The sequence below is a fragment of the Anopheles cruzii genome, chromosome 2 (assembly GCF_943734635.1).
Source record: "Anopheles cruzii chromosome 2, idAnoCruzAS_RS32_06, whole genome shotgun sequence".
Classification (NCBI taxonomy): Eukaryota; Metazoa; Arthropoda; class Insecta; order Diptera; family Culicidae; genus Anopheles; species Anopheles cruzii.
This window is the reverse complement of record NC_069144.1, coordinates 53,797,153-53,816,677: the sequence shown is the minus strand read 5'-3', so window position 1 is coordinate 53,816,677 and position 19,525 is coordinate 53,797,153. Positions and strand designations below refer to the sequence as shown.

At 48.9% G+C, this 19,525-nt stretch overlaps 6 protein-coding genes across 9 annotated transcripts; 3 read left to right on the top strand and 3 right to left on the bottom strand.

Moving 5' to 3' along the window:
- Positions 1-182: 182 nt before the first annotated feature.
- Positions 183-2,946, top strand: LOC128269342 (uncharacterized). Its single transcript, XM_053006781.1, has 2 exons — positions 183-1,520; positions 1,604-2,946. Exons 1-2 carry the CDS (start codon positions 503-505, stop codon positions 1,693-1,695), a joined length of 1,110 nt encoding a protein of 369 aa, XP_052862741.1. The 5' UTR covers positions 183-502; the 3' UTR covers positions 1,696-2,946.
- Positions 2,865-6,740, bottom strand: LOC128269341 (probable RNA helicase armi). Its single transcript, XM_053006780.1, has 3 exons — positions 6,477-6,740; positions 6,170-6,417; positions 2,865-6,096 (listed from the first exon to the last, which is right to left on the bottom strand). Exons 1-3 carry the CDS (start codon positions 6,682-6,684, stop codon positions 2,983-2,985), a joined length of 3,570 nt encoding a protein of 1,189 aa, XP_052862740.1. The 5' UTR covers positions 6,685-6,740; the 3' UTR covers positions 2,865-2,982.
- LOC128269343 (uncharacterized) lies at positions 6,740-8,161 on the bottom strand. 2 transcript variants are annotated; one of them, XM_053006782.1, is made up of 2 exons: positions 8,082-8,158; positions 6,740-6,946 (listed from the first exon to the last, which is right to left on the bottom strand). In XM_053006782.1, the coding sequence occupies exons 1-2, from the start codon at positions 8,112-8,114 to the stop codon at positions 6,746-6,748; spliced, it is 234 nt and encodes a 77-aa protein (XP_052862742.1). In that variant the 5' UTR covers positions 8,115-8,158; the 3' UTR covers positions 6,740-6,745. The 2 variants fall into 2 exon arrangements, 1 of the variants encoding a protein (XP_052862742.1); XR_008269188.1 differs by lacking the exon at positions 6,740-6,946 and adding an exon at positions 7,555-7,796 and having other exon boundaries at positions 8,082-8,161.
- A 243-nt stretch (positions 8,162-8,404) lies between these two features.
- Positions 8,405-10,465, top strand: LOC128267995 (protein arginine N-methyltransferase 7). The gene has a single exon (XM_053004978.1). It carries the CDS (start codon positions 8,405-8,407, stop codon positions 10,463-10,465), a length of 2,061 nt encoding a protein of 686 aa, XP_052860938.1.
- Positions 10,466-10,806: 341 nt separating this feature from the next.
- On the top strand, positions 10,807-16,396 carry LOC128268688 (ubiquitin-conjugating enzyme E2 variant 2). 3 transcript variants are annotated; one of them, XM_053005871.1, is made up of 5 exons: positions 10,807-10,956; positions 11,907-12,061; positions 12,600-12,742; positions 12,833-12,958; positions 13,040-16,396. In XM_053005871.1, exons 2-5 carry the CDS (start codon positions 12,040-12,042, stop codon positions 13,178-13,180), a joined length of 432 nt encoding a protein of 143 aa, XP_052861831.1. In that variant the 5' UTR covers positions 10,807-10,956; positions 11,907-12,039; the 3' UTR covers positions 13,181-16,396. The 3 variants fall into 3 exon arrangements, with proteins under 3 accessions (XP_052861831.1, XP_052861832.1, XP_052861830.1); XM_053005872.1 differs by lacking the exons at positions 10,807-10,956; positions 11,907-12,061 and adding an exon at positions 12,316-12,384; XM_053005870.1 differs by lacking the exons at positions 10,807-10,956; positions 11,907-12,061 and adding an exon at positions 12,340-12,448.
- LOC128268687 (cytochrome c1, heme protein, mitochondrial) lies at positions 15,396-18,090 on the bottom strand. The gene is made up of 4 exons (XM_053005869.1): positions 17,917-18,090; positions 17,196-17,240; positions 16,548-17,123; positions 15,396-16,459 (listed from the first exon to the last, which is right to left on the bottom strand). The coding sequence occupies exons 1-4, from the start codon at positions 17,986-17,988 to the stop codon at positions 16,232-16,234; spliced, it is 921 nt and encodes a 306-aa protein (XP_052861829.1). The 5' UTR covers positions 17,989-18,090; the 3' UTR covers positions 15,396-16,231.
- Positions 18,091-19,525: the final 1,435 nt, after the last annotated feature.

Sequence of the window (19,525 nt, the reverse complement as noted above, 5' to 3'; positions counted from 1 at the left end):
ATGAGCAACCAATGACAGTTCCGTCATCGACGTTGCGACACAAACACAACCGAAAATACCCAATACACACGAAGCCACGGGCACGGGACTCGCGTCGTTTTTTCGTTGCGTACGGTGTACGCGAAAAAAACATGACAATGTTGCGCACGGTGTTTGTTTATAATCGATTCTGTGAAATGAAACGCAATCGTGTCTAGGTGGCACGGCGACGGCGGTTAGTGCGTGAACCTTGTGTGATCAGATGCAGAAAAGAAACCAGAACGAAAATAGCAACGCATCTTTCACCTTGACCGTACAAACTGCAATTTTGCGAATGTCCAAGACCCAACAGCAAAGAGAAGAAGTAGAGGACGGGAGCAGCGCCTGGATGATGACGCCCGTGTGCTAAAAATAATCCGCATCCTGATTGCACCGAAACCATCGCCTGATGTGAATCGCTTTTACGGTGTGTTTGGCACTTTGAGTGCGTAGTACGCACAGTTCTACGAAGTTTGCGTTCGCCATGGGTGAGCTGGAGATGAACTTTGGTGAGCTGCGGGACAAGAACGAAATCATACGGAAGTATGTAGAAAACCTGAACCGTCTGCGGGAGCTGGCGGCGCGGCAGGGTCAGATTAGTGAGGGCGAGTTCAACAACTACCTGATCCGGCACTACTTCCACAACAACAACATCATCAATTACATCTTCGACAAGCACACGAGCCGAATCCTGCTAAAGACGGTGATCGAGCGAAAAAAGAAGATCATCAACTTTATCTTCCTCTTGCTGACCGTGTTCGTTGTGTTCTCCTACAAGCACGAAGTGTCGACCGTTGTTTTACGGAATATTCAAACTTTCATCTACCCGGGCATGCGTTTCTGGCGGAAGGCGACCGTCCCGATCATCACGAGCTACCCGGCACTGAGCGAGTTCTACGACGAAAGCTGCCTCCTGACCAATCCGTACTTTCAGGTAGAAAATCTAAACTGTGACCCGTGTGCGGACGTCACGAACGTACTAGACTTCGACTCGTCCGGGCTCGATCCGTCGTTGGGTGTCCATTTTCCGTACATCTTCCGCAGCCAAAAAGAGTTGGTCGATCTCGCCACGGTGCAGGCACTGTACGAGCGGCATCGGTCGGTGTTTGCGAAGGATGCTTACAAGCTGCATTCGACCGATGGATCGGTCCGCAACCTGGACGATCTGTTCCGGGTCTTTGCCAATGTGACCGGGCCCACTGGTACCGGCCGTTCGCCGCCCGAAAGTCATACCGTGTGGCGCTGTAATCGAATGGAACCAGCACGATTGCTGCGTCGTTTGTTTCCACGTCCGGCTCGGCTGCCTGCGACGGGTGTCAGTTTGGAGCGCTTTCTGTTGATCGACACACCGGAAGCTCCATTGTACAGCATTCCGGACGCGGAATGTGCCAATATGTTTGTCATTCAGGGCAGCGGAAGCAGAATGTTTCTGTTGCGGCCAACACATGAATGTCGCCATCGCTGCAGGACACTTTCCGTGCGACTACCACCGCACTACGGATGTAAGCTGCGGGAGTGAAACCGAGGTTGTTGCCGTTCAACGATTGCCTAATGTCCTTCCTTCCTTCCTTCATTATTTTGGTAGTAATCTACAACTGGTGGTACTGGCGGCCCGTATCGCTGCCGGACTTTGCAGCCAAAGTGCCCTCGATCACCTACATCGGAAGCTATTGCTGAGGAGTGCAACAGGGGGCATGTGTTTCGTGATCGTCTTCCTTGAAACGTCCTTCCAAACGTCACTTCCGGGCACTTTGGGCAGCTGAGAGACGCCATTTGCAATTTAACGAGATTATAGTATGAAAAACAGTGAAATGAAGTTGCACACAACCGACGAATATTATCGCTCAAGAGGACGAAAGCAAAGCGCGAAAGCAAGCGACAGAGAGTGGGAGGAATAGAGAAATCAACAGATAGAATGCTAAGCGACTCCTCAACTAGCGCCACGGATAGGATGAAGATCCAGGACTCTTAGCAGCATAAATTGAAATAGGCCACCGGGAGCTAAGAAGTTGCTTCGATCGTCCTCAGAAATGTGGTTTTCTTTGACTATTAACGCGTGTATATTATTAACTTTGTTTATTTATTAAAACAACTACAGACTGTACACGATGTGTCTGTACTAAAAACCAAAAAGGCAACAAAAATTGAACCAAAAAAATAACGGCCAGAAACCGCACGAAGTGAGAAGTTTGTAGCCAGCCGGCCGTCGCAACCCCTGCTGTATATAGATAGCATTTAGCGCCTCTCCTGTACAACTGCACAAAATCCGTAACCATCGATAGACGGAAACCCGGTTCACCGTGGGATGAATTAAGATTTAGGTAACACAAACGCCTCCCACCGTCAGTCAAGGAGAAGCCCAGTAAAGTAGGATCACAGCAGAATGGGCCAATGCAACGCCACCCGAAGGTTGATGTAGGTTGAATTGGAATATATTTTGTGTACAAACAGCATGCGTGCGCTATTAGTGGAATGTAATGTGTTTCAAATAGCGAGAAAATATCATAAGCGATCATAGGTTGTCCGAATTTCGATGCGCGACCTTCGAACACTGCTGCTGCTGCAATACAGCTGACTGAAGATTTGGCAAGAAATCTGGTTTTCCAATATTGATTTACATTCACGATTGGCGGAGCACAGTGTTGGTAACAGTGCGGTAACACCATTCCTCGTTGCATCGCGCGGCCTAATGATATTAATGCCTGCCGGCGCCTGTTCATTGAAGAAACGAAACTCGGCCAATTTCGTGAGTGTGGGTGATTCAGCTTTCGTTTACCTGCATACGCCCCCCCCAGCTTCAAATCACACAATGCAATACAGTGAAAAAAAGACCAATGTGAAAGCAATTCCGGTCGCATTTGATACAACACATGTTTTATTTCATACTTCATAGTTGGAAAAATTAATAAAACGCAAAAGTTCACAGTATGTTAAGGTTTGTTTTAAAAATATGTTTTACCGTTCCTACAGACCTTCGCTTGTACGAACATCGTCTTTCCACTTAGTGGTTTCCTTGCACAGAATTCCGGTGTATGTACCGTTGTTGATGGCACGGTCAATGATCTGCTTCCAAATCGGGTCCAGGCACAGCAGCTTCGGATTGCCGACAACAATCAACGCGCTCTTGGCACGTGAAATAGCCACGTTGATTCGCTTTTCGTTCGCCACAAAGCCCAGTGCTGTCTGCCTATCCCGCACAATACCGATCGATGATGAGCGAACGGTCGACACAATAATAATGTTTCGCTCCTGTCCCTGAAATTCTTCGACAGTGCCGACTTTCGGAGCGGTCAACTGGGCTACACTAAAAATGCGCAAGATGCAAGTTATCTGCATCGTGTACGGCGTAATGACGCCGATATCTTGTGGTTCATAACCCTTGCGCAACAGATTCTCTACCAGCCAGAACACGGCTTTCGCTTCGGGCGGATTATACCACGAGGGGCTGTCACCTGACTGAAGGTTTTTTCCTTCGACGCCGTGGAAAAATACCCCGCAGTCGGGCGTTTCACGCTTCACGTTTAGAATGCGGTGCAGGATGCCGAGCAGCTTCGTGTCCGAAGCAGAGTCCTCCGAGAGAAACGGAATCAGCTTGCCACCGTAGAACAACTCATTGTATACGGACAGCACCGACGGAATTGAGCGATAGTTGATGCGCAACTTGCTGACCAGCCGCGGATCATACCCATCCGTCTCGGGAAACCGGAGCTTGTCTACACTATAGACTGGTGTGCACTCCAGCAATCGCTCCACGAGCGATGTGCCGAAGTGGTCTTTTGCGTACCGGTTCATGGTGACGGCCCCGAGCTGCTGCGGATCGCCAACGAGTACCACCGTGCCGGTGGTGCGGTTAGTTAGACAAATCGGAATGAGTGATTCCGGTTCGAGACACTGACCCGCCTCGTCGACGATAATGTGCGTAAAGTGGTTCGGGGGAAAGCGTAGATTAAGCAGCATACCGATGCCGTTGCAGGTGCTGATCGTTACCCGATTGCAACCGATGTGCTTCGCCTGCAGCTTCATGCGCAATCCACTCGCGGTGGTTATAATGTCCTCTCCTACGGAATTTCTCTCGTCACTGATGCTTACTGTGGCGCAGTAACCGGCAAGGGCGGGAGGAATTTGTTCCTGCTCGACCTGAGTGTTGCTGACGAGCCGTATGAACTCTCCGGGCTTCAGCAGACCGGTTTGTGCAAGGCGCTCCGTAATGAGATATGCAGCACTGTTTGAAGGTGTGGTGACGATGATCCTGCAGTCCGGCATGTTAGCCACTAGCTGAGTGATAAGTTCCACTGTCGTGAGCGTTTTACCCGTTCCGGGAGGTCCAAAGATAATGTACGGAAAGGGGCGAGCTTCGGCACGCAACACGTTCACGATGGCCTCCTTCTGGTATACGTTCAATTTATCGTTGCGCCATGGAAGTATCCTCCCTTCATCGCCGTCCATTAACACCAACTCTTCTCTCTCGCTCAGATGCACATCCAGTTTCGGTTCGTTGAACTGGATACGCTGTGGGAACAAGTAATCGGTTCCCATCACCTTCGTTATTTCCTCCAGTGCATGGTGCTGCTTGCGGAACACTCCTCGCCCAAAATCAAAATGAACCTGATAAGATTCCCCGTTGTAGTTCTGATGAAATGCGGTATTGAACAACAGGTACACCTGATCACGCAACACTTTATGTATGATGCCTTGAAAAACGCTCTGATCGATCCTGCCTTCGGGTGCCTTCGCGTATGCCATGTTGCCAACAATCAACGAGCTCCGTGACTCGTGAACGCCCGGCACGGACAGAGCCAAAAACTGCTCGTGGCGTACAAACGTGGCCTTCTCTTGGTCATACTTCCGAAACTCGATCCGTTGGTGAATCTCTTCGAGATGCAGGAACGTGTGGAAGTGTCGCCGGTAGTTGGCAGCTGTTAGTGGGTCTTTCAAGTTGTACGGTGGTGCGTAGAGACATTCCTTAATTTCCGAATCATGTTCTGTACCTGTAACCAGCTCGAACAATTCAGACGGCACCTCAAAGTGAGGAATCTGCTTCGCTACGAAGTTCGGTGTTTTGGTTATCTTTCTTCCGGGTATGAAGGTCGCCTTCCTTTGGGAAGTGTTCAAAGCGGCCAGCTTGCGCTTGAAAAAGGTATCTGTTCGCGGTACGTTTGAAATCCCCGACGAAGGGAACACGTCCTCATCGCTGATGCGTATCAGGAACGATCGCCCAATGCGGAAATTGCCCCCGAAACACCATACACACTTCTCCTGGCTACGCCCGTATAAGTTGCCGGTGATTTCGAAGCGATAGTCGGCCGTTTCGCCCGGAAACAGCCAAATAAGGCTGTGAGCGAACGGCTCGATTAAGCGAAGCTGTGACGTGTTTACTGGCAGCATGAGTTTCTCTATCTTGTGCTTTTTGTCCGACTCGTTTCGAATCGTTATCGTGCGCACGGTCATCTCATTAATGTCCTTAAATTCGACATCAAACTCTCCAGTCAATCGCAAACCGTGCTTATCTTCGTACAGATCGTTGGTAGGCTGACGCATGGGCTGACGAAATGGAGTGTCCTTTTTTGGACCACTTGCCCTCCCATCGTTTTGGTGTTGGAGGGATGCACCAACAAGTTTCACGCTCGTGCAACGGCGTCCGACAGTATCATTCTCGACGGCCTGATACTGCACCGTGTCACCAACCTTCGGGCTGTAGTTTGCGACCAACGAAGCGACGTGGTAAAAAAAGTATTCGTCTTTGGAACGTATTTCCCCACCGTTCTCGCTGGCTACTACTACGTTACCGGTGCCGGACATCATGCGAGATGGTCGGACTGCCTTGACGTCCAGCACTTCCCCCTTTAGATCGATGTAAGCACTGTCTACTTGGACGTCGCACGAGAGGATTACGTAGTCTCCGATTTCCGGGGCGAACGTGATGCTCGTTTTGTCGCGCTCGACAATGATTACATCATTTGTGTTGGTTTCCACGGTGATTGTGTTGCGGTCCTTGCTAATAACTTTGCCCGGTTCGTGGCGTTCGGTACGATCGTAGTACACCGGTTCACCATTCTCGTGTTCCAAACGCGCTTCGCTCTACCGATGACATGTTATAAGAAAAGTGGTGTGTTGTTGAAACGCAATACTATTAGAAAAATATTGTACTAACCTTGATGATGGAGGTTTCCTCGGTCATTTCGTCTACCACCCAGTCACCTTCGTGTACGGCGAGAATTTTTACCACCTTCGTCGAACACTCATTTGTTGTAGGATCCAGTTTTTGATAAACCAGCAGGTCCAGTCGCGTATTCTCTTCAACGGGAACACCAACATTAGGTAGAAGTTTAAGCAAGTGCTTCGGCACGTAGTAGATTCCATCGACGATGAAATTCTGCGGATGTACACTGGTAACTCTGCCTGCAAAGACGAAAACGTTACATTCATAACCACCAAACATCGCAATGACATCTACTGACCAGTTTTTTTGAAACAATCCGTCTCCTTATTTTCTGCTTTTTTTGTTTGCTCAGTCAACCTGGCATTTTCTAGCTTTTCTTGGGCCGCCAACGATTGCTGCTGCAACAGAAGTTGTTGCAATTGTTGAATTTCTTCGCGCATCGCATCGTGATCCGTGCCCAAGCTTTGGAACACTTTCTGAAAAGCCCACTTTCCCAAACGAAACATTTTTCTTCAAACAAACTTCCGTGAGGTGGACTGCAACGAACGTAAAGGGTGGTGTCCCACGCTAATGGTGTCCCAGGAACTTGTCGATCGAATCGTACTGCCAGTCGGTGTCCTTAATGTAGCTCAATTCCTTGCGCAGGTTTTGCAGGCGCTTGACGTGATTTTCTAGCTGCAGATTGTTTTCGCACATTTCAACGTACAGGTAAAACTTTACCCGTACGATGCCCTTATTCGAGGGCGAAAGTTGTTGCTCAACTTTGGGCTGCAAATGAAACCAACGGTGATGTTAAAGAAGAGCACTTTGAAACACGGCGTCACATGAAACAAAGCCCTGGCCGGTGCCTTCTGAGAACCCAAACTGTTTACGATCATGCCATTTGCTATACTCACGCGTCTCGCTGTATCAGTTCCTGAAAACCTGCTTAAGAGTAGTGAAAAACATTTGCTTCGTACATGGGGAGGTAGCATTTCATAAACTTAACCTTAAACGTAATTGTTCATACACTTCTCTGCTCATCACAAGCATTATGTAGTGTTGCGTACACCACATTTCTTAACTTACCGTCACCTTCTTTTGCAACATCGCATTTTGGCTGCGCAGTACGCTGTCGTTGTGCCTCCACATACTAACTTCCAGCTTCAGTTCCTTAACATAATCAACCGTTCCCTTAAGAATGGTTCCCTTGTTGACCCGTCCATCCTTCCCGTTCAGCTCGTTGCTCGAACCGTCGAAGGTTTTGGGCAGAAGCGTTCCAAGTTCTTTGATTTTGTCGTTGATATTAAAACGACGCCGCCGCTCGACTTAAATAATGTGAGATGTACGGGTTTTTTTAATGCTGCAATAACAATTTCGCGTATACCGTACGCAAAAGGGGACGCCATCCGTGCCAATAATCGTGTTCACAGCGTAACAAGCTTCATCAAAAAATGATAGCACAAAACGCGTTCCGCACCCACCAGACAAATGTTGACGCATCTTACCCCTGGCGGCCTTGCATACGAACCATTTCCGATTGCCACTCCGACGGTCACCGGTTCCGTAGCAAAATTCCCTCTTTTAGCTCATTGGACCCCGACGGTGTGCAAATGGCGCTCGTTCATCTGCCAGAAAGCTGAATGTGACACGATAGAAGTCGACTTGGTTGAATAATAACCTCAAAATGGCGAACTTGAGCACGATGCGGAAGAGAGCATGATATAAGGTTACGGCGTTTGATGGGCCTCCAGCGGCAGTTTCCTGCGCCGGTTGCACAAGAATTTTTATTGATTAATGGCCACGATCGAAACAGTTTTGGTCCCTCTAGCCCAATCGCGGAAATAATTACGTGGAATGAGTAATGCGGGCCTGGGAGTTACAAAAAAGCACACTTATTCGACGAGAGCACACTGCTACTTACGATCGCTTCCTTTGGAGTAAGATCGCCGGACATACTTTGCGCAGTAATTTGCTGAGCACACAAAAGCCAAAAGCAACGCCTCAACTTTGTTGGCTAGGCAAAAAATATGGGTTCGCGGAATGACAGCACGCCGACCGAAATGAACGCCACGGGTTGCTAGAAGCGCAGATGTGCCTCTGGAATGCAGAACTTTAGCAACCTTGTGCGTTGAATGTGGTTGTCACGGCCGGTCGGCAATAGAAAGTGTAAACAAAACGCCACATTTATCGACCGGTTCCCGATATCGGGCTATAAGAGCGGAATATACATTTCTTCGCCTGAGAATGGCCAACAATTGCTCAGAAAGTGTGTCGTCCGATGACGATGGGTTCGATTTGCGCCAAGAGATCGCACGCAGCGCATTCGCCGACATGTGCCACGATTGGGAGCGTAACAAGAAGTATGACCGGGCGCTACAGTTGACGATAGCAAAACTGCGCACCGCTGGCCGAGAGGCACACGTGCTGGACATTGGAACAGGAAGCGGTTTGCTCGCGATGATGGCCGTTCGGGCCGGCGCTGACAGTGTGGTGGCCTGCGAAGCTTTCCGCCCGATGGCGGAATGCGCCGAACGGGTGCTGGCGGCGAACGGAGTTCTGGACCGTGTACGTTTGCTAAAGAAGCGGTCGACAAAGATAGTAGTTGGTCCGGGCCGCGATATGGAACGTCGTGCAAATGTGCTGGTGACGGAATTGTTCGACACGGAACTAATCGGCGAGGGTGCCCTCGGAACATATCGACACGCGTTGGAACACTTACTAACTGAAGACGTTCTTACGATACCGCACTCGGCCACTGTGTACGCGCAAGTCGTCGAATGTCCGTTGGCACTCGGTTGGCAGCAGCTGAAGACGCTCTCTAATGCTGATGGCGATATTTTGCTCCGAGTTCCACCGGAAGTAGTCGGTTGTCGCGGATCGAACGCTGTCTTCGATGTGCAGCTAAGTCAGTTGCCCGTGGGAAGTTACAGAGTGCTCACGGAACCGGTTCCGGTTTTCAGGTTTGAATGGTCCAACCTAAAAGAACTGAAGCTGCAGCGGACTGCGAAAAATGTCTGCCACGCCCGCAATGCCGGCTTTCCACAAGCCGTCTTCATGTGGTGGGAGCTCACGATGGACACCGCGGCTGAAGAGGTGCTAAGCTGTGCCCCTTACTGGGCGCATCCTGATTACGACCGGCTCCGCAACCAAACGAGTCGCATTCGGCGGGTTCCGCCGAGCAACGTCATTCCCTGGCGTGACCACTGGATGCAGGCTATTTATTTCGTTCCGCCGGTTAAAATTCCACTTCTAGTTGGACAACCGTTTACGCTTCTTTCGAATCACGACGAGTACTCACTGTGGTTTGAAGTAGGTGAGAAAATGACCGACGGTGCTGCACCGCACTGCACCTGCGGATGGCACATTGCTCAATCGCGTTCGCGTATCGGCCAGCTGAACTGCGGAACGCGGAACAAACGATACCTCAACTACTTTGAGCGGGTTTTTTCGAGCGACTCGGTCGTGCTAGTGCTGAGCGAAGGATCCTTGCTCGGATTGGCCGCCGCCCGGATGGGTGTTAAGCGGGTGCTACTGTACGAACCGAATGCCATTTCACGGCGCTGCATGGAGGCATTCGTAGAACATAATGGTGTAAAGAATGTACACTTTCTCCCTTCGGCCGATGCACTGGAAGCCAATGAGGCGTCGGCGGTGACACACGTGTTCAGCGAACCACATTTCCCATCAGCAATTCTACCGTGGGACAATTTGCATTACGGTGATCTGCTAAAAAACTTGCGACCACTATTACCGCAGAGTGTTACGATCATTCCAGCCTCGGGCACACTATACGCGCTGCCAGTGGAGTTTTTGGACCTGCAGAAAATAAATGCCCCACTGGGAACGTGTGAGGGGTTCGATCTGTCGCCCATGGATCGCATGATTGCGGAACATTCGACTTTCGCCGATACACCGGTCGAAGCACAGCCATTGTGGGAGTACCCAGCCTATGCACTGGCCGGACGGAGTCGCCTTATGGAGATCAATTTTGGGACCGATTTCGATGAAACAAAGCTGGAGCGGGGTGAGTTAGTGATCGCCGATCCGGAACGACTGAATGGCATAGCGATATGGGTCGAGTGGCACCTGGACGCCAGCCACAGCCCAAAAACCACCATCTCAAGCGGACCACTAGTGCCGGTAGAGGAGTCCTCCGAGGAGCCCGTTCGATGGAACGCAAACTGGCGCCAGGGTGTACATCTGGTACGCCAGTATCCGAATCGGAAGGCCACCATTCCGTGGACGGCAAAATTTAATCCCGTGCTCAATAATGTATACTTTCATTTTGACTATCTTGACCAATAAACGACCACCGTTGTACCAATCATAAACCAAAAAAGCTGTGTGTTTCGTTATTTGTATTCAACTGTTGGTTCCGCAGAAACGAAAGGTAGCAAAAGGACCAAAACTGTTACTTGTTTTACATTTTTTGAATCCCATTTGATTACATTTCGTGTCCCGTTCGACTTTCAAAATTCGTTAAAGCCGACCTTTAATAACCTTGTCACACTTGTCACATTTTTTTGTAAATTGATTTCACTTTTTCTCAATAGATGGCGCTTTGCACACTAAAAAATTCGAGGGGAAAAGAAAAAGCGAAGAAGAGCGAGAAATCAACTGTTCATTTGCGAAGAAGCAGTGTTTGTTTGTGTTTGTGGCAGTGTTTAGTGACGGTGGTCAATCGGCTGAAAAAAGGAGATTAGTGAGAAATCGCCCACGGGAAAGAAACGCCGCGAGCACCCAAGAAATTAGCGGTGCTAGGCCTTCTTTAATCGCACTGACGTCGCCTGCAGCGGGTAAGTTTCTGCCCAACCCCAACGTGCACAGTGAAAAATGATGAGTTGTGGAGCTCGCAGCGGAAGAAAAAACCATCCGAAGCCAAATGTGTAAGAAGATTAGGCGATCACACCAAGGTGCCATCGGAACACGAAAACCCCGGCGGCGGCTGTACCTTGTGCTGCAAACTTGCCGTCATCTGCTCAGGCAGGCGAAGGAGCCGGAATATCGTTAACGGATTCGTACTATTCGCCCGTGATGCTCCGTAAAATGCGGTACATGGAATTGCCTTTTTTATTGTGGCATTAGACGGTGAACATATTCCTTCGGTCAGGCTCGGGATCAATTAGAAATAACGCAAAAGCCACCTACCAACACGTGCGAACGCCACCAATACCATTGCACGGCAAAACGTCGCCTCGACGAGTACCGTACACGAAATTGGGCATGTATACACACAGAAAAAAGCAAGAGAAAGTATGAAGGCTCCTTCGCAAATGCCACTCTCTAGCAGCGACTCTAACAATCGTCATCCTTTGGCTGCGGAGTGAACGAATCTGCCGGATTGGCTAAGAGCATTGGACCGAAAAATATCGGCTGATATCGGCTAACGGCGCTTGCCAAGGTTTGCCAGCAGTTTGTCATTTGGTTCCGACATACGCGTGCACCGCGCACCGCAGCAAGCGGATGCAGTGCAAATGAAAATATACGTTCGACAAAAGTGACAGCAGCGCCGTGATTATCGGCTCTCGGACAAACGCACACAGACTCGCTTCTCCGGTGAATATTTGGCTTGCGCGTTGAGGGTACATTTGGTGGCTGTGTTACGGCGGAGAGGTTTTTAAGCAGTTCACGTCCTTTCGGTGTTTCGCGGCCTGCTTTTGGAGTGTTTGGGTGTTTGAAATTTAGTATCTATTCACGTTCGTTTCTTTATTTCCACACATTGTCACGGTCTGTTACCCGGAGCCAGTTGGATTGAGCCGGTGTTCCTCCAGAGTTGAAGGCGTAAGGCGTCGACGGCTGTAACCTTTTGCTTCCGGCTTACTCTGGACGGTTGAACTGGTTTCGGCGCACAGCAACAGCGAGAAAGAAATACGAACGCGATGGCTTCATCGACAGGAGTTGGTAAGTAACCTTAGTAGTAATCAAGCGACTCCGCAGCTTCGTCCTGGTCTCACGGCCAGCACAGGAACTTTGTCCTTTTCAAGAATGTTGTCGCAATGACTGGGAAAAATAAATTGTTTACGTTTACATGTCCTTTACCCGGGGGGGCACATAATTGACTGTGCGGTGACTGAGTTGAGGCTTTATTAAATTATAACCTCACAGTGCCTTCGTGTCAATGATTCGCTGCATACTCTTTTAGGTAACATTTTCTATTCAAGTGCAATCATACCGGCTCAGTGACCAACGTTTGGTGCATTCGATCTCTCGAAATACCACATCCCGTTAGTTACTTCACAAACAACTGGCCCAATTGCTCCATGAATGGAACAGAAATGGTTCTGATCGGTTTGTTAGCTGTGTTTCTGAATCACTACAAATGGAACATCGGTTCCTAGATCATCGCAAACGAAAAGCACATTTCGCAGTCATGGAATGAAAATTCTTCGTAAAAATTCGTTGTAATATCTATTTATTGTTCTCATCTCTTCCTTTGCAGTCGTACCACGAAACTTTCGTTTACTCGAAGAGCTCGAAGCTGGTCAGAAAGGCGTAGGCGACGGTACAATCTCCTGGGGTCTCGAGAACGATGACGATATGACTCTCACTCACTGGACCGGCATGATCATCGGTCCGCCTCGAGTAAGTAGATACACCAAGAGGACAAACAACTGTTCTGCACTGTGATGAATGATCTTACTTCCATTTTCTTTCCTGAAACCACCCAAAAAGACCCCATTCGAGAACCGAATGTACTCACTGAAGGTCGAATGCGGCGAGCGCTATCCTGATGAGCCACCAACGTTGAAATTTCTATCCAAAATAAACATAAACTGCATCAACAGTCAAAACGGTGTGGTACGTACAAGCAAGCGAGCTGTTGCGGTGCTTAAACAAATGGACTGCAATTTATGGTTCTTTTTCGTTGCATTCGTCTAGGTCGATCACAGAATGGTTCCGGTGCTGAGCAGATGGAACCGTGATTACACTATTAAGACAATTTTACAAGAAATTCGTAGGATTATGACGCTAAAGGAAAACCTAAAGTTAACACAGCCACCGGAGGGTAGTTGCTTCTAGTGCTCTTAAACCAACTGTAACGAAAAGCGGCGCGAGGAAAAGAGATGGATTGCAGAAAGTATGCTGATGCGGGGAAAGCTTTTGAAAGCATTGCGCGCAGTGAATGAGGTGCGGAGGTGGCGAGGAACTGATAATCCAATACAACCATGAACCACTATAGCAAAGCAAAAAGAACATAATAAAAACAAAAAGTAAAAAAAAACTGATAAAAGCAAGCCAAGCTAAAGTGAAAGGACAACGGATGGAAACGCCATGGAAGGACTAGTACGCAAAACGTTAGGACAGAATAATGAAGAAATCGACCATAAAGCTTGTGGTAGCTGCAGGCGCAGCGAAACCATTGAAGTGGAAGATTTGTATGGGCTGGATAAAATCTGCTTTGCTGTGGTTGCTCGATCATTTGCCAGCGGACGATAGCCACGTCCGCATGGGCAAGTACAGTAACGATCAATTTCACGATCGTCCTTTGCGTGTTCCGTTTGGTGATCCTCCTGTTTTTGTCGGTTAGATCTGCTGCTGATACTCACATTGCTATGATCGGTCCATTAGGGCACGCCGGCCAGTTTTAAGCTGAATCACGATGTCGATATCAGGAAGCCTGCCCAACGTGGAGTGATGATGAGTTTGTCTTTCGTCCACTCGGAAAGAGTTTGGCATGGTAAAATACAATAAAAACTTAACCCAAAGTCTCTGCTGCTAACCACACTTACCTACCAAAACCATGGGCGCACCTATTATGATTATGATAGCGATTTAAAAGGCCACACCATACCCATTGAGGAAAGAAAAATTCCTAATATGCTTTGTTTTCGAGCGCTATAATATCCGTTCCAATTGCCGTGTTAATCCCGTGTTCCGGAAGTAACAGAGAGAGAATGAAGGAAGGAACTGTATACACTGTTTATGGGTTTGATGTTATAAAGTGAAGAGAAAAAAACAAAACAACATTCTTTTGTTCTTTCAAATTATGATGCTGCTGTGTTCCAGTTTGAGTCGGCTTGTTTCGACGGTTTTACCAGTCCTTGAGGGGCGGTGTCCTACAACGCGTTCCAACAAGCGGAACTTCATCATCAGATCAGCTTTCCAGAGTTTTGAACGTGAAATGTCGCTTCTAATCAGGAAGAAGAACCTCGTATCTAAACAATGATATTCCAGACGACCCAATACCGCCAGATTTTGGGCTGCGCAAATAAAGAACTCGCAGTAGAAGACGCCTTTTGACTGGCAAAGGCAAAGTCATCAAAGTTACTGTACTATGTGCGCTGACTTCACAGGTTTACGAAAGTTCATTACAACGGCACACTAAGTACTTTTGCCTACATAATACGGCCGTTTCTAATACTGTAGTAAGCCTCTAGTGTCGTACTTTCGTATCAAACTGCCTTTCCTTCCTTGGCTTTTTCATGTCCCGGTTGTAGCGTAAGTTATTTTATGGAAAGTTATTTGATTATCAGTAGGCAGGAAATAGAGACAAGGTAAAAAAAAAACACGTGAATTGAATCACCGCGAAGTCAATATTAAACTTCAAACAAATTGAAATGATTATCACTCCAACCCTTCGCTAAATAAAGAGAAAACAAAAACCTAGACGGAAAAAACCGCGCAAAAAAAAGAATGAAAACGTGGCTTAAAGTAAAAAAAGGACAACCGTTTTCAAAGGCTTGGTCTCTTAGCCCCAACAGTCAAGTAAGCCGCAATACGACATAACGCCGGAGAGGCTTATATCGGAGGACAGAACTCGGACCCTACCACTGAACGATGGCAAACCGAACAAAAACAAGGACTAACAGAAACTGGCGGCAGTGCTATTGGTAAAAACACGTGTGTTCTTGCTGAAAAGTGCACTCCTTGAGGAATCATGAGGAAACAGGAACTGATAAAATAGCAAAAATGGACTCCTTTGTTTATGAGCGGAAAGTATTGTCAGGATACGTTTTGTCCGGTGCAAGATTCCGTCTGACTCTCAAAATGCCAGACAGGCTTTCATTGGCGCTGGAGCAATGAGCAGGAGGAGGGAAAACAGGAGAGGGTATTCTGCTTGCAACGATCCACGTTTCGCTGCTGCACGCGCAATAGAAGGCCATGAAATATCTGAGCGAGAATAAAACCAATTCTTATTAAGTGACCCCTTTCGATAACTCGCTTGCTTGGTAACAGCCGGGAATGGGAAAGCGATCACAGGTAGGTGTTGCGAAAATGAACAGTCCATTTGGGAGACGTTTCGTTTTAATGCTTTATTTCGTTTTTTTGCTAATCACACTGATCAACGCACCGAACCGTGTCAACAGAGCGTCAACAATGAAGCTACAAATCACCAACCTTTCCTATCGCGCGTTCTCCCACAACGATCCCCACCGTCATTCCGTTTTTCTAAGCGTCATTTGCTCACCCCGATCAGTGACAATGCCGGGTGCGCAGCATTGAGCACACACTCGGTATCTACCGCGGCCGAAGATGTAAGAACTATTGTTCGGATGTCCCGTTCGATCTACCGTTCCGTTTTTTATGCGAGAAACACGAATTCTCTTTCAAATTAATGAATTCCGATTTCGAATTGTTTGTGACGAATTACAGTACGTTATACGTGTTATGTTTTGTGTTCTTATGCATTTTCATTCGTACAATGGCATATTAATTGAACTATACAGCATACAGCTGAAGGATAAACTAGCCGGAAACTAGGCAGCAAAAAGCATGTTATTTTTCCATTTCACGCATGTTTCTGTGTGTGTGTTTGCGTTGTTTCGCGTGTTTGGGTCTACAAGAGAATAAGCGACATCCTTTAATTTATGCTTCTTATTTTAATGGCCAAGTTGGCAGGTTGGTGGTTGGTTGCTTCTTTGCTGTAAGGAGTCCCTCGATGCACCATAAACACACACACACACATACACAGGCGGGCGCGCGCGCGCGCGCAACTGCATCATAACGATTGCTCTGATGTTGCCACGGATTTGCTGATGGTGAATTATTTTGCTGTTGCTGTCGCTCTTCTGTCAAACGATCCTACGCCACTCCGCTCTTCAACCCACCGTTATCTTCCAGACACTTCCTTTACTTGCTCTTTGGATGGAAGGAAATCTTTCGCGTCTTCAAAGCGGCCCACTTGTGCCGCTTGATATAGTAGGACAGGGCACCCAGGATGAGCACAATGCCGAGCGACTTGATTCCCATGCGCTTGCGCTCATCGTGGTACGGTTCGGCGGCCCACACCAAAAACGTGGAGACGTCCTTTGCCAGCTGACTGGCGGTGGGTGGGGTACCGTCGGAATATTCAGCGGCCTAAAAAGTACACAACAAAAACCAGTGTTCACTTTCATAACGACACGCCGGTGGATGCATTCTATTGGTCCTGTTACGGTTTAATTACCTCGCTGTAGAGTGCCTGGGCCATCGAGATGGCACCGCCCGGGAAGTAGGGATTGTAATACTGCCCCTCGCGCAGCACCACCCCTGCCGGGGCATCACAGTAGCCGGTTAGCAGCGCAAATAGGTAGTCCTCGCCACCGTGACGTGCGAGCGCAATGTAGCTCAGATCGGGTGGGTAAGCACCGTTGTTGGCCGCCCGAGCCGCCTCCTCGTTGGGGTACGGACTGGGGAAGTAATCGGACAGCTTGCCCGGCCGGTTGAAATAGTTGCCAGCCTCGTCTGGGCCATCGCGTACCGAAATCTCTTCCGCTTCGGCTTTCGCCTCAGCCTCGGTGTGCGTCACGCCGACCAGATTGCGGTATGCAATGAAGCGCATAGAGTGGCATGCGGCGCACACTTGCTTATATACCTCGTAGCCTCGCCGAACCGATGCATGGTCAAGCGAATCGAGGACCCCCTTGTGGTTCCAGGGCAGAGCCGGCGGATGTACTTCCGTGCCCGAGGCGGCTACCGATTGCTCGAGCGCGTACAACAGAGCGCCGGCCCCACCGACCACCACACCGGCAGCGGTAGCAACCTGAAAAGTGGAAGCAAGTTACAAAATTATTATCGAACGCGGCTAACAACTCTGCAGCCACTAGCGCGGTACCTTTTGGCTCCTGGTCCAGGCTCGACTCGTGGAGAAGTTTTGTACCTGTGGCGAAAGAAACACAAATATGCTGTCAAACCGTTTCTGCCGATCAAATTAAAAAAGTGCAAACAACATTACACCAACGACAATTCGAGTTACATCCAAGCTATCGGTGAAAAAAGATAAAAACAATAGCAACCCTTGTAACCAGCTAAATCCGTCCACTCGTCACACAATTACATAATGCAGTGAGCAGAAGGGAAGAAAACACTATGCAACTGATTGGCCAAATTCAGCCCCGTAGGGCCGTTTCGCGGCGGTTCTAGCGCCGTACACTTTTTCCCATAACGGTCCACATCACGGGACACGGGATATGGCCCGCTGGCCTCCAACAGCTTCCATCGGACAAGCACTGATTGGAATTTTAGCTCCTAACGTTCTGCGTTCAGGTGACATCGTTAAGATACTCGCAATTCTTTGAAGTGGATTTTTCATAAGGATTCATTGCCAGCGCCCAGCTGGAAGGAACACGAAACATTGGGTGCATTCCGACATTGGTTACACAACAGTTTTCTGCACCGTGTGTCCGTACTGTTGCCGCGACACCGTCGGCCAAAGTTGACGGCACCCGAGAGTTTGTGAGCCGCAGACAATCCACGCACACGTACGGACGGCACTTTTACGCAACTGCCGTGCCTCACGATCCGTCCGGAACGGGTACAACGGGTATTTACCGTACCTTCTGTAAGGTAGCGCCACTTTTCGGGCTCAACAATCCGGATCCACAAATTCGTCCTACGAACGCCGCCATGATTGGACTGCAACGGGGGAACGTGAAAGATTTCTCGCACACAGTCTGCGCTCGGGATTCGGCCGATTTTGTTCGTTCGTTCTCGCAACACGCACTTCGCTGTGTGTGTGGGTGTCCTTGCTTTTGACAGCCGCCATAAGATGTCGAAGCAATCTCGTTTGACTGCTGTCAAAGTCGTGCGAAAAAGGGGTTCGAAAGAAAACAGTTCAGGGATTTTATAGTATTAAACTTTAACGCGATTTTGGCGCACAGTAAGTACCGCTGCGAAACACGGTAATTTCCTATCCCAACACTGTTCTATTGTTTCTAAAGTCCGCCTTTTCTGGAAACTAAACTTTCGCTCTTACATTTGATCGATTTTCGTTTCGTTTCATCGAGTCCGCTAGGTTTTCAAGGACTCACAGGAAAAATCAAAGTTTTTCAGCCAGTACCGGTGTATGATTATCCTAAAGAAGGGGTTATAAAAATTGTCTTCACGTATTACATTACGCACAATCTACTGTTCAATGGTGACTTCGGAGAGTTGTTCCTTTTGGTCGGATTTGCAGACCGTTCCTCCTTACGGAGCAACCAAACCACGTACCATAAACGGACCGAGTGTCACTCGTCATCACTCATCGAGTACTTGCGTTGCACATTTTTGGACGACCGCTTGAGCACCGTCGTCGCACTTGGGCCATTCTCGTCACGAATCCGCTCGCCACTGTACGTTTCTTTCGGGTGGTCACGGAAAGTGAGTGTGCGGACATACTGTACGCGTTCCTTTCTTCGGTGTCGGACTAGAACGTGTGCTGCAAACCCAGTGTTTCGCAAAATTCGCATCACCTACGGTCTGCCAACAGTTGCGTGCGTGAAAAGAGGCCACAAATACGGCACCGGTGGCGAAAGCCTGCCGATGCGTGGTCTCCGGAGCCCGTGAAGGTTGGTTGTTCGACGGAAAAGGTGACGTTCCGCTGCCCGAGTGTTCCCGTGCGTGTGTGCATGTTTTTTCCGAGGTAGTGCGGAGCCCCTTCCTGGTGGGCTGGTGTTCATGCTCCCTGGTGCTGACGACGAATTACACTACCATTTAATCCGCAACCAAGCAAGCGTTGCAATGGGTTGCCAATTATCGCCACGGCGGTGTCAAGTTTGGGCAATTTCTGCGCCGTTCCTTAAGTGCCCTAGCCCATGTAGCGCCCCTCGGTGGTTGTCGGTGTGAAAGAAGCGTAGTTTTTGCTGAACAGTGTAGTATGCATTCGTTCTCGTTGGCCATAATCGCCAGTACCAGCTGCTGAAGCGATCGTGACGCCGCACACCGCACGAAATCGCGGTCGCCTCCTTCGTGCGTTCTTCTTTTCGTTGCCTTCCCTGTTGAAATTTTACTCCGTTCCGTCGTTTGCATTCGCCTTCTCTGTCCCTTTGAACCTTTCGTCGGATCTCTCCGTCCCCCTTACGCCGACGTGCGCCCATATACGAATGGCGGTTGTTTGTCATGCACCTTTTCGCTCTTCCACGCGCAACAAACCCATCCGTGAAAGGGCTCTCATGTGCGTGTGCC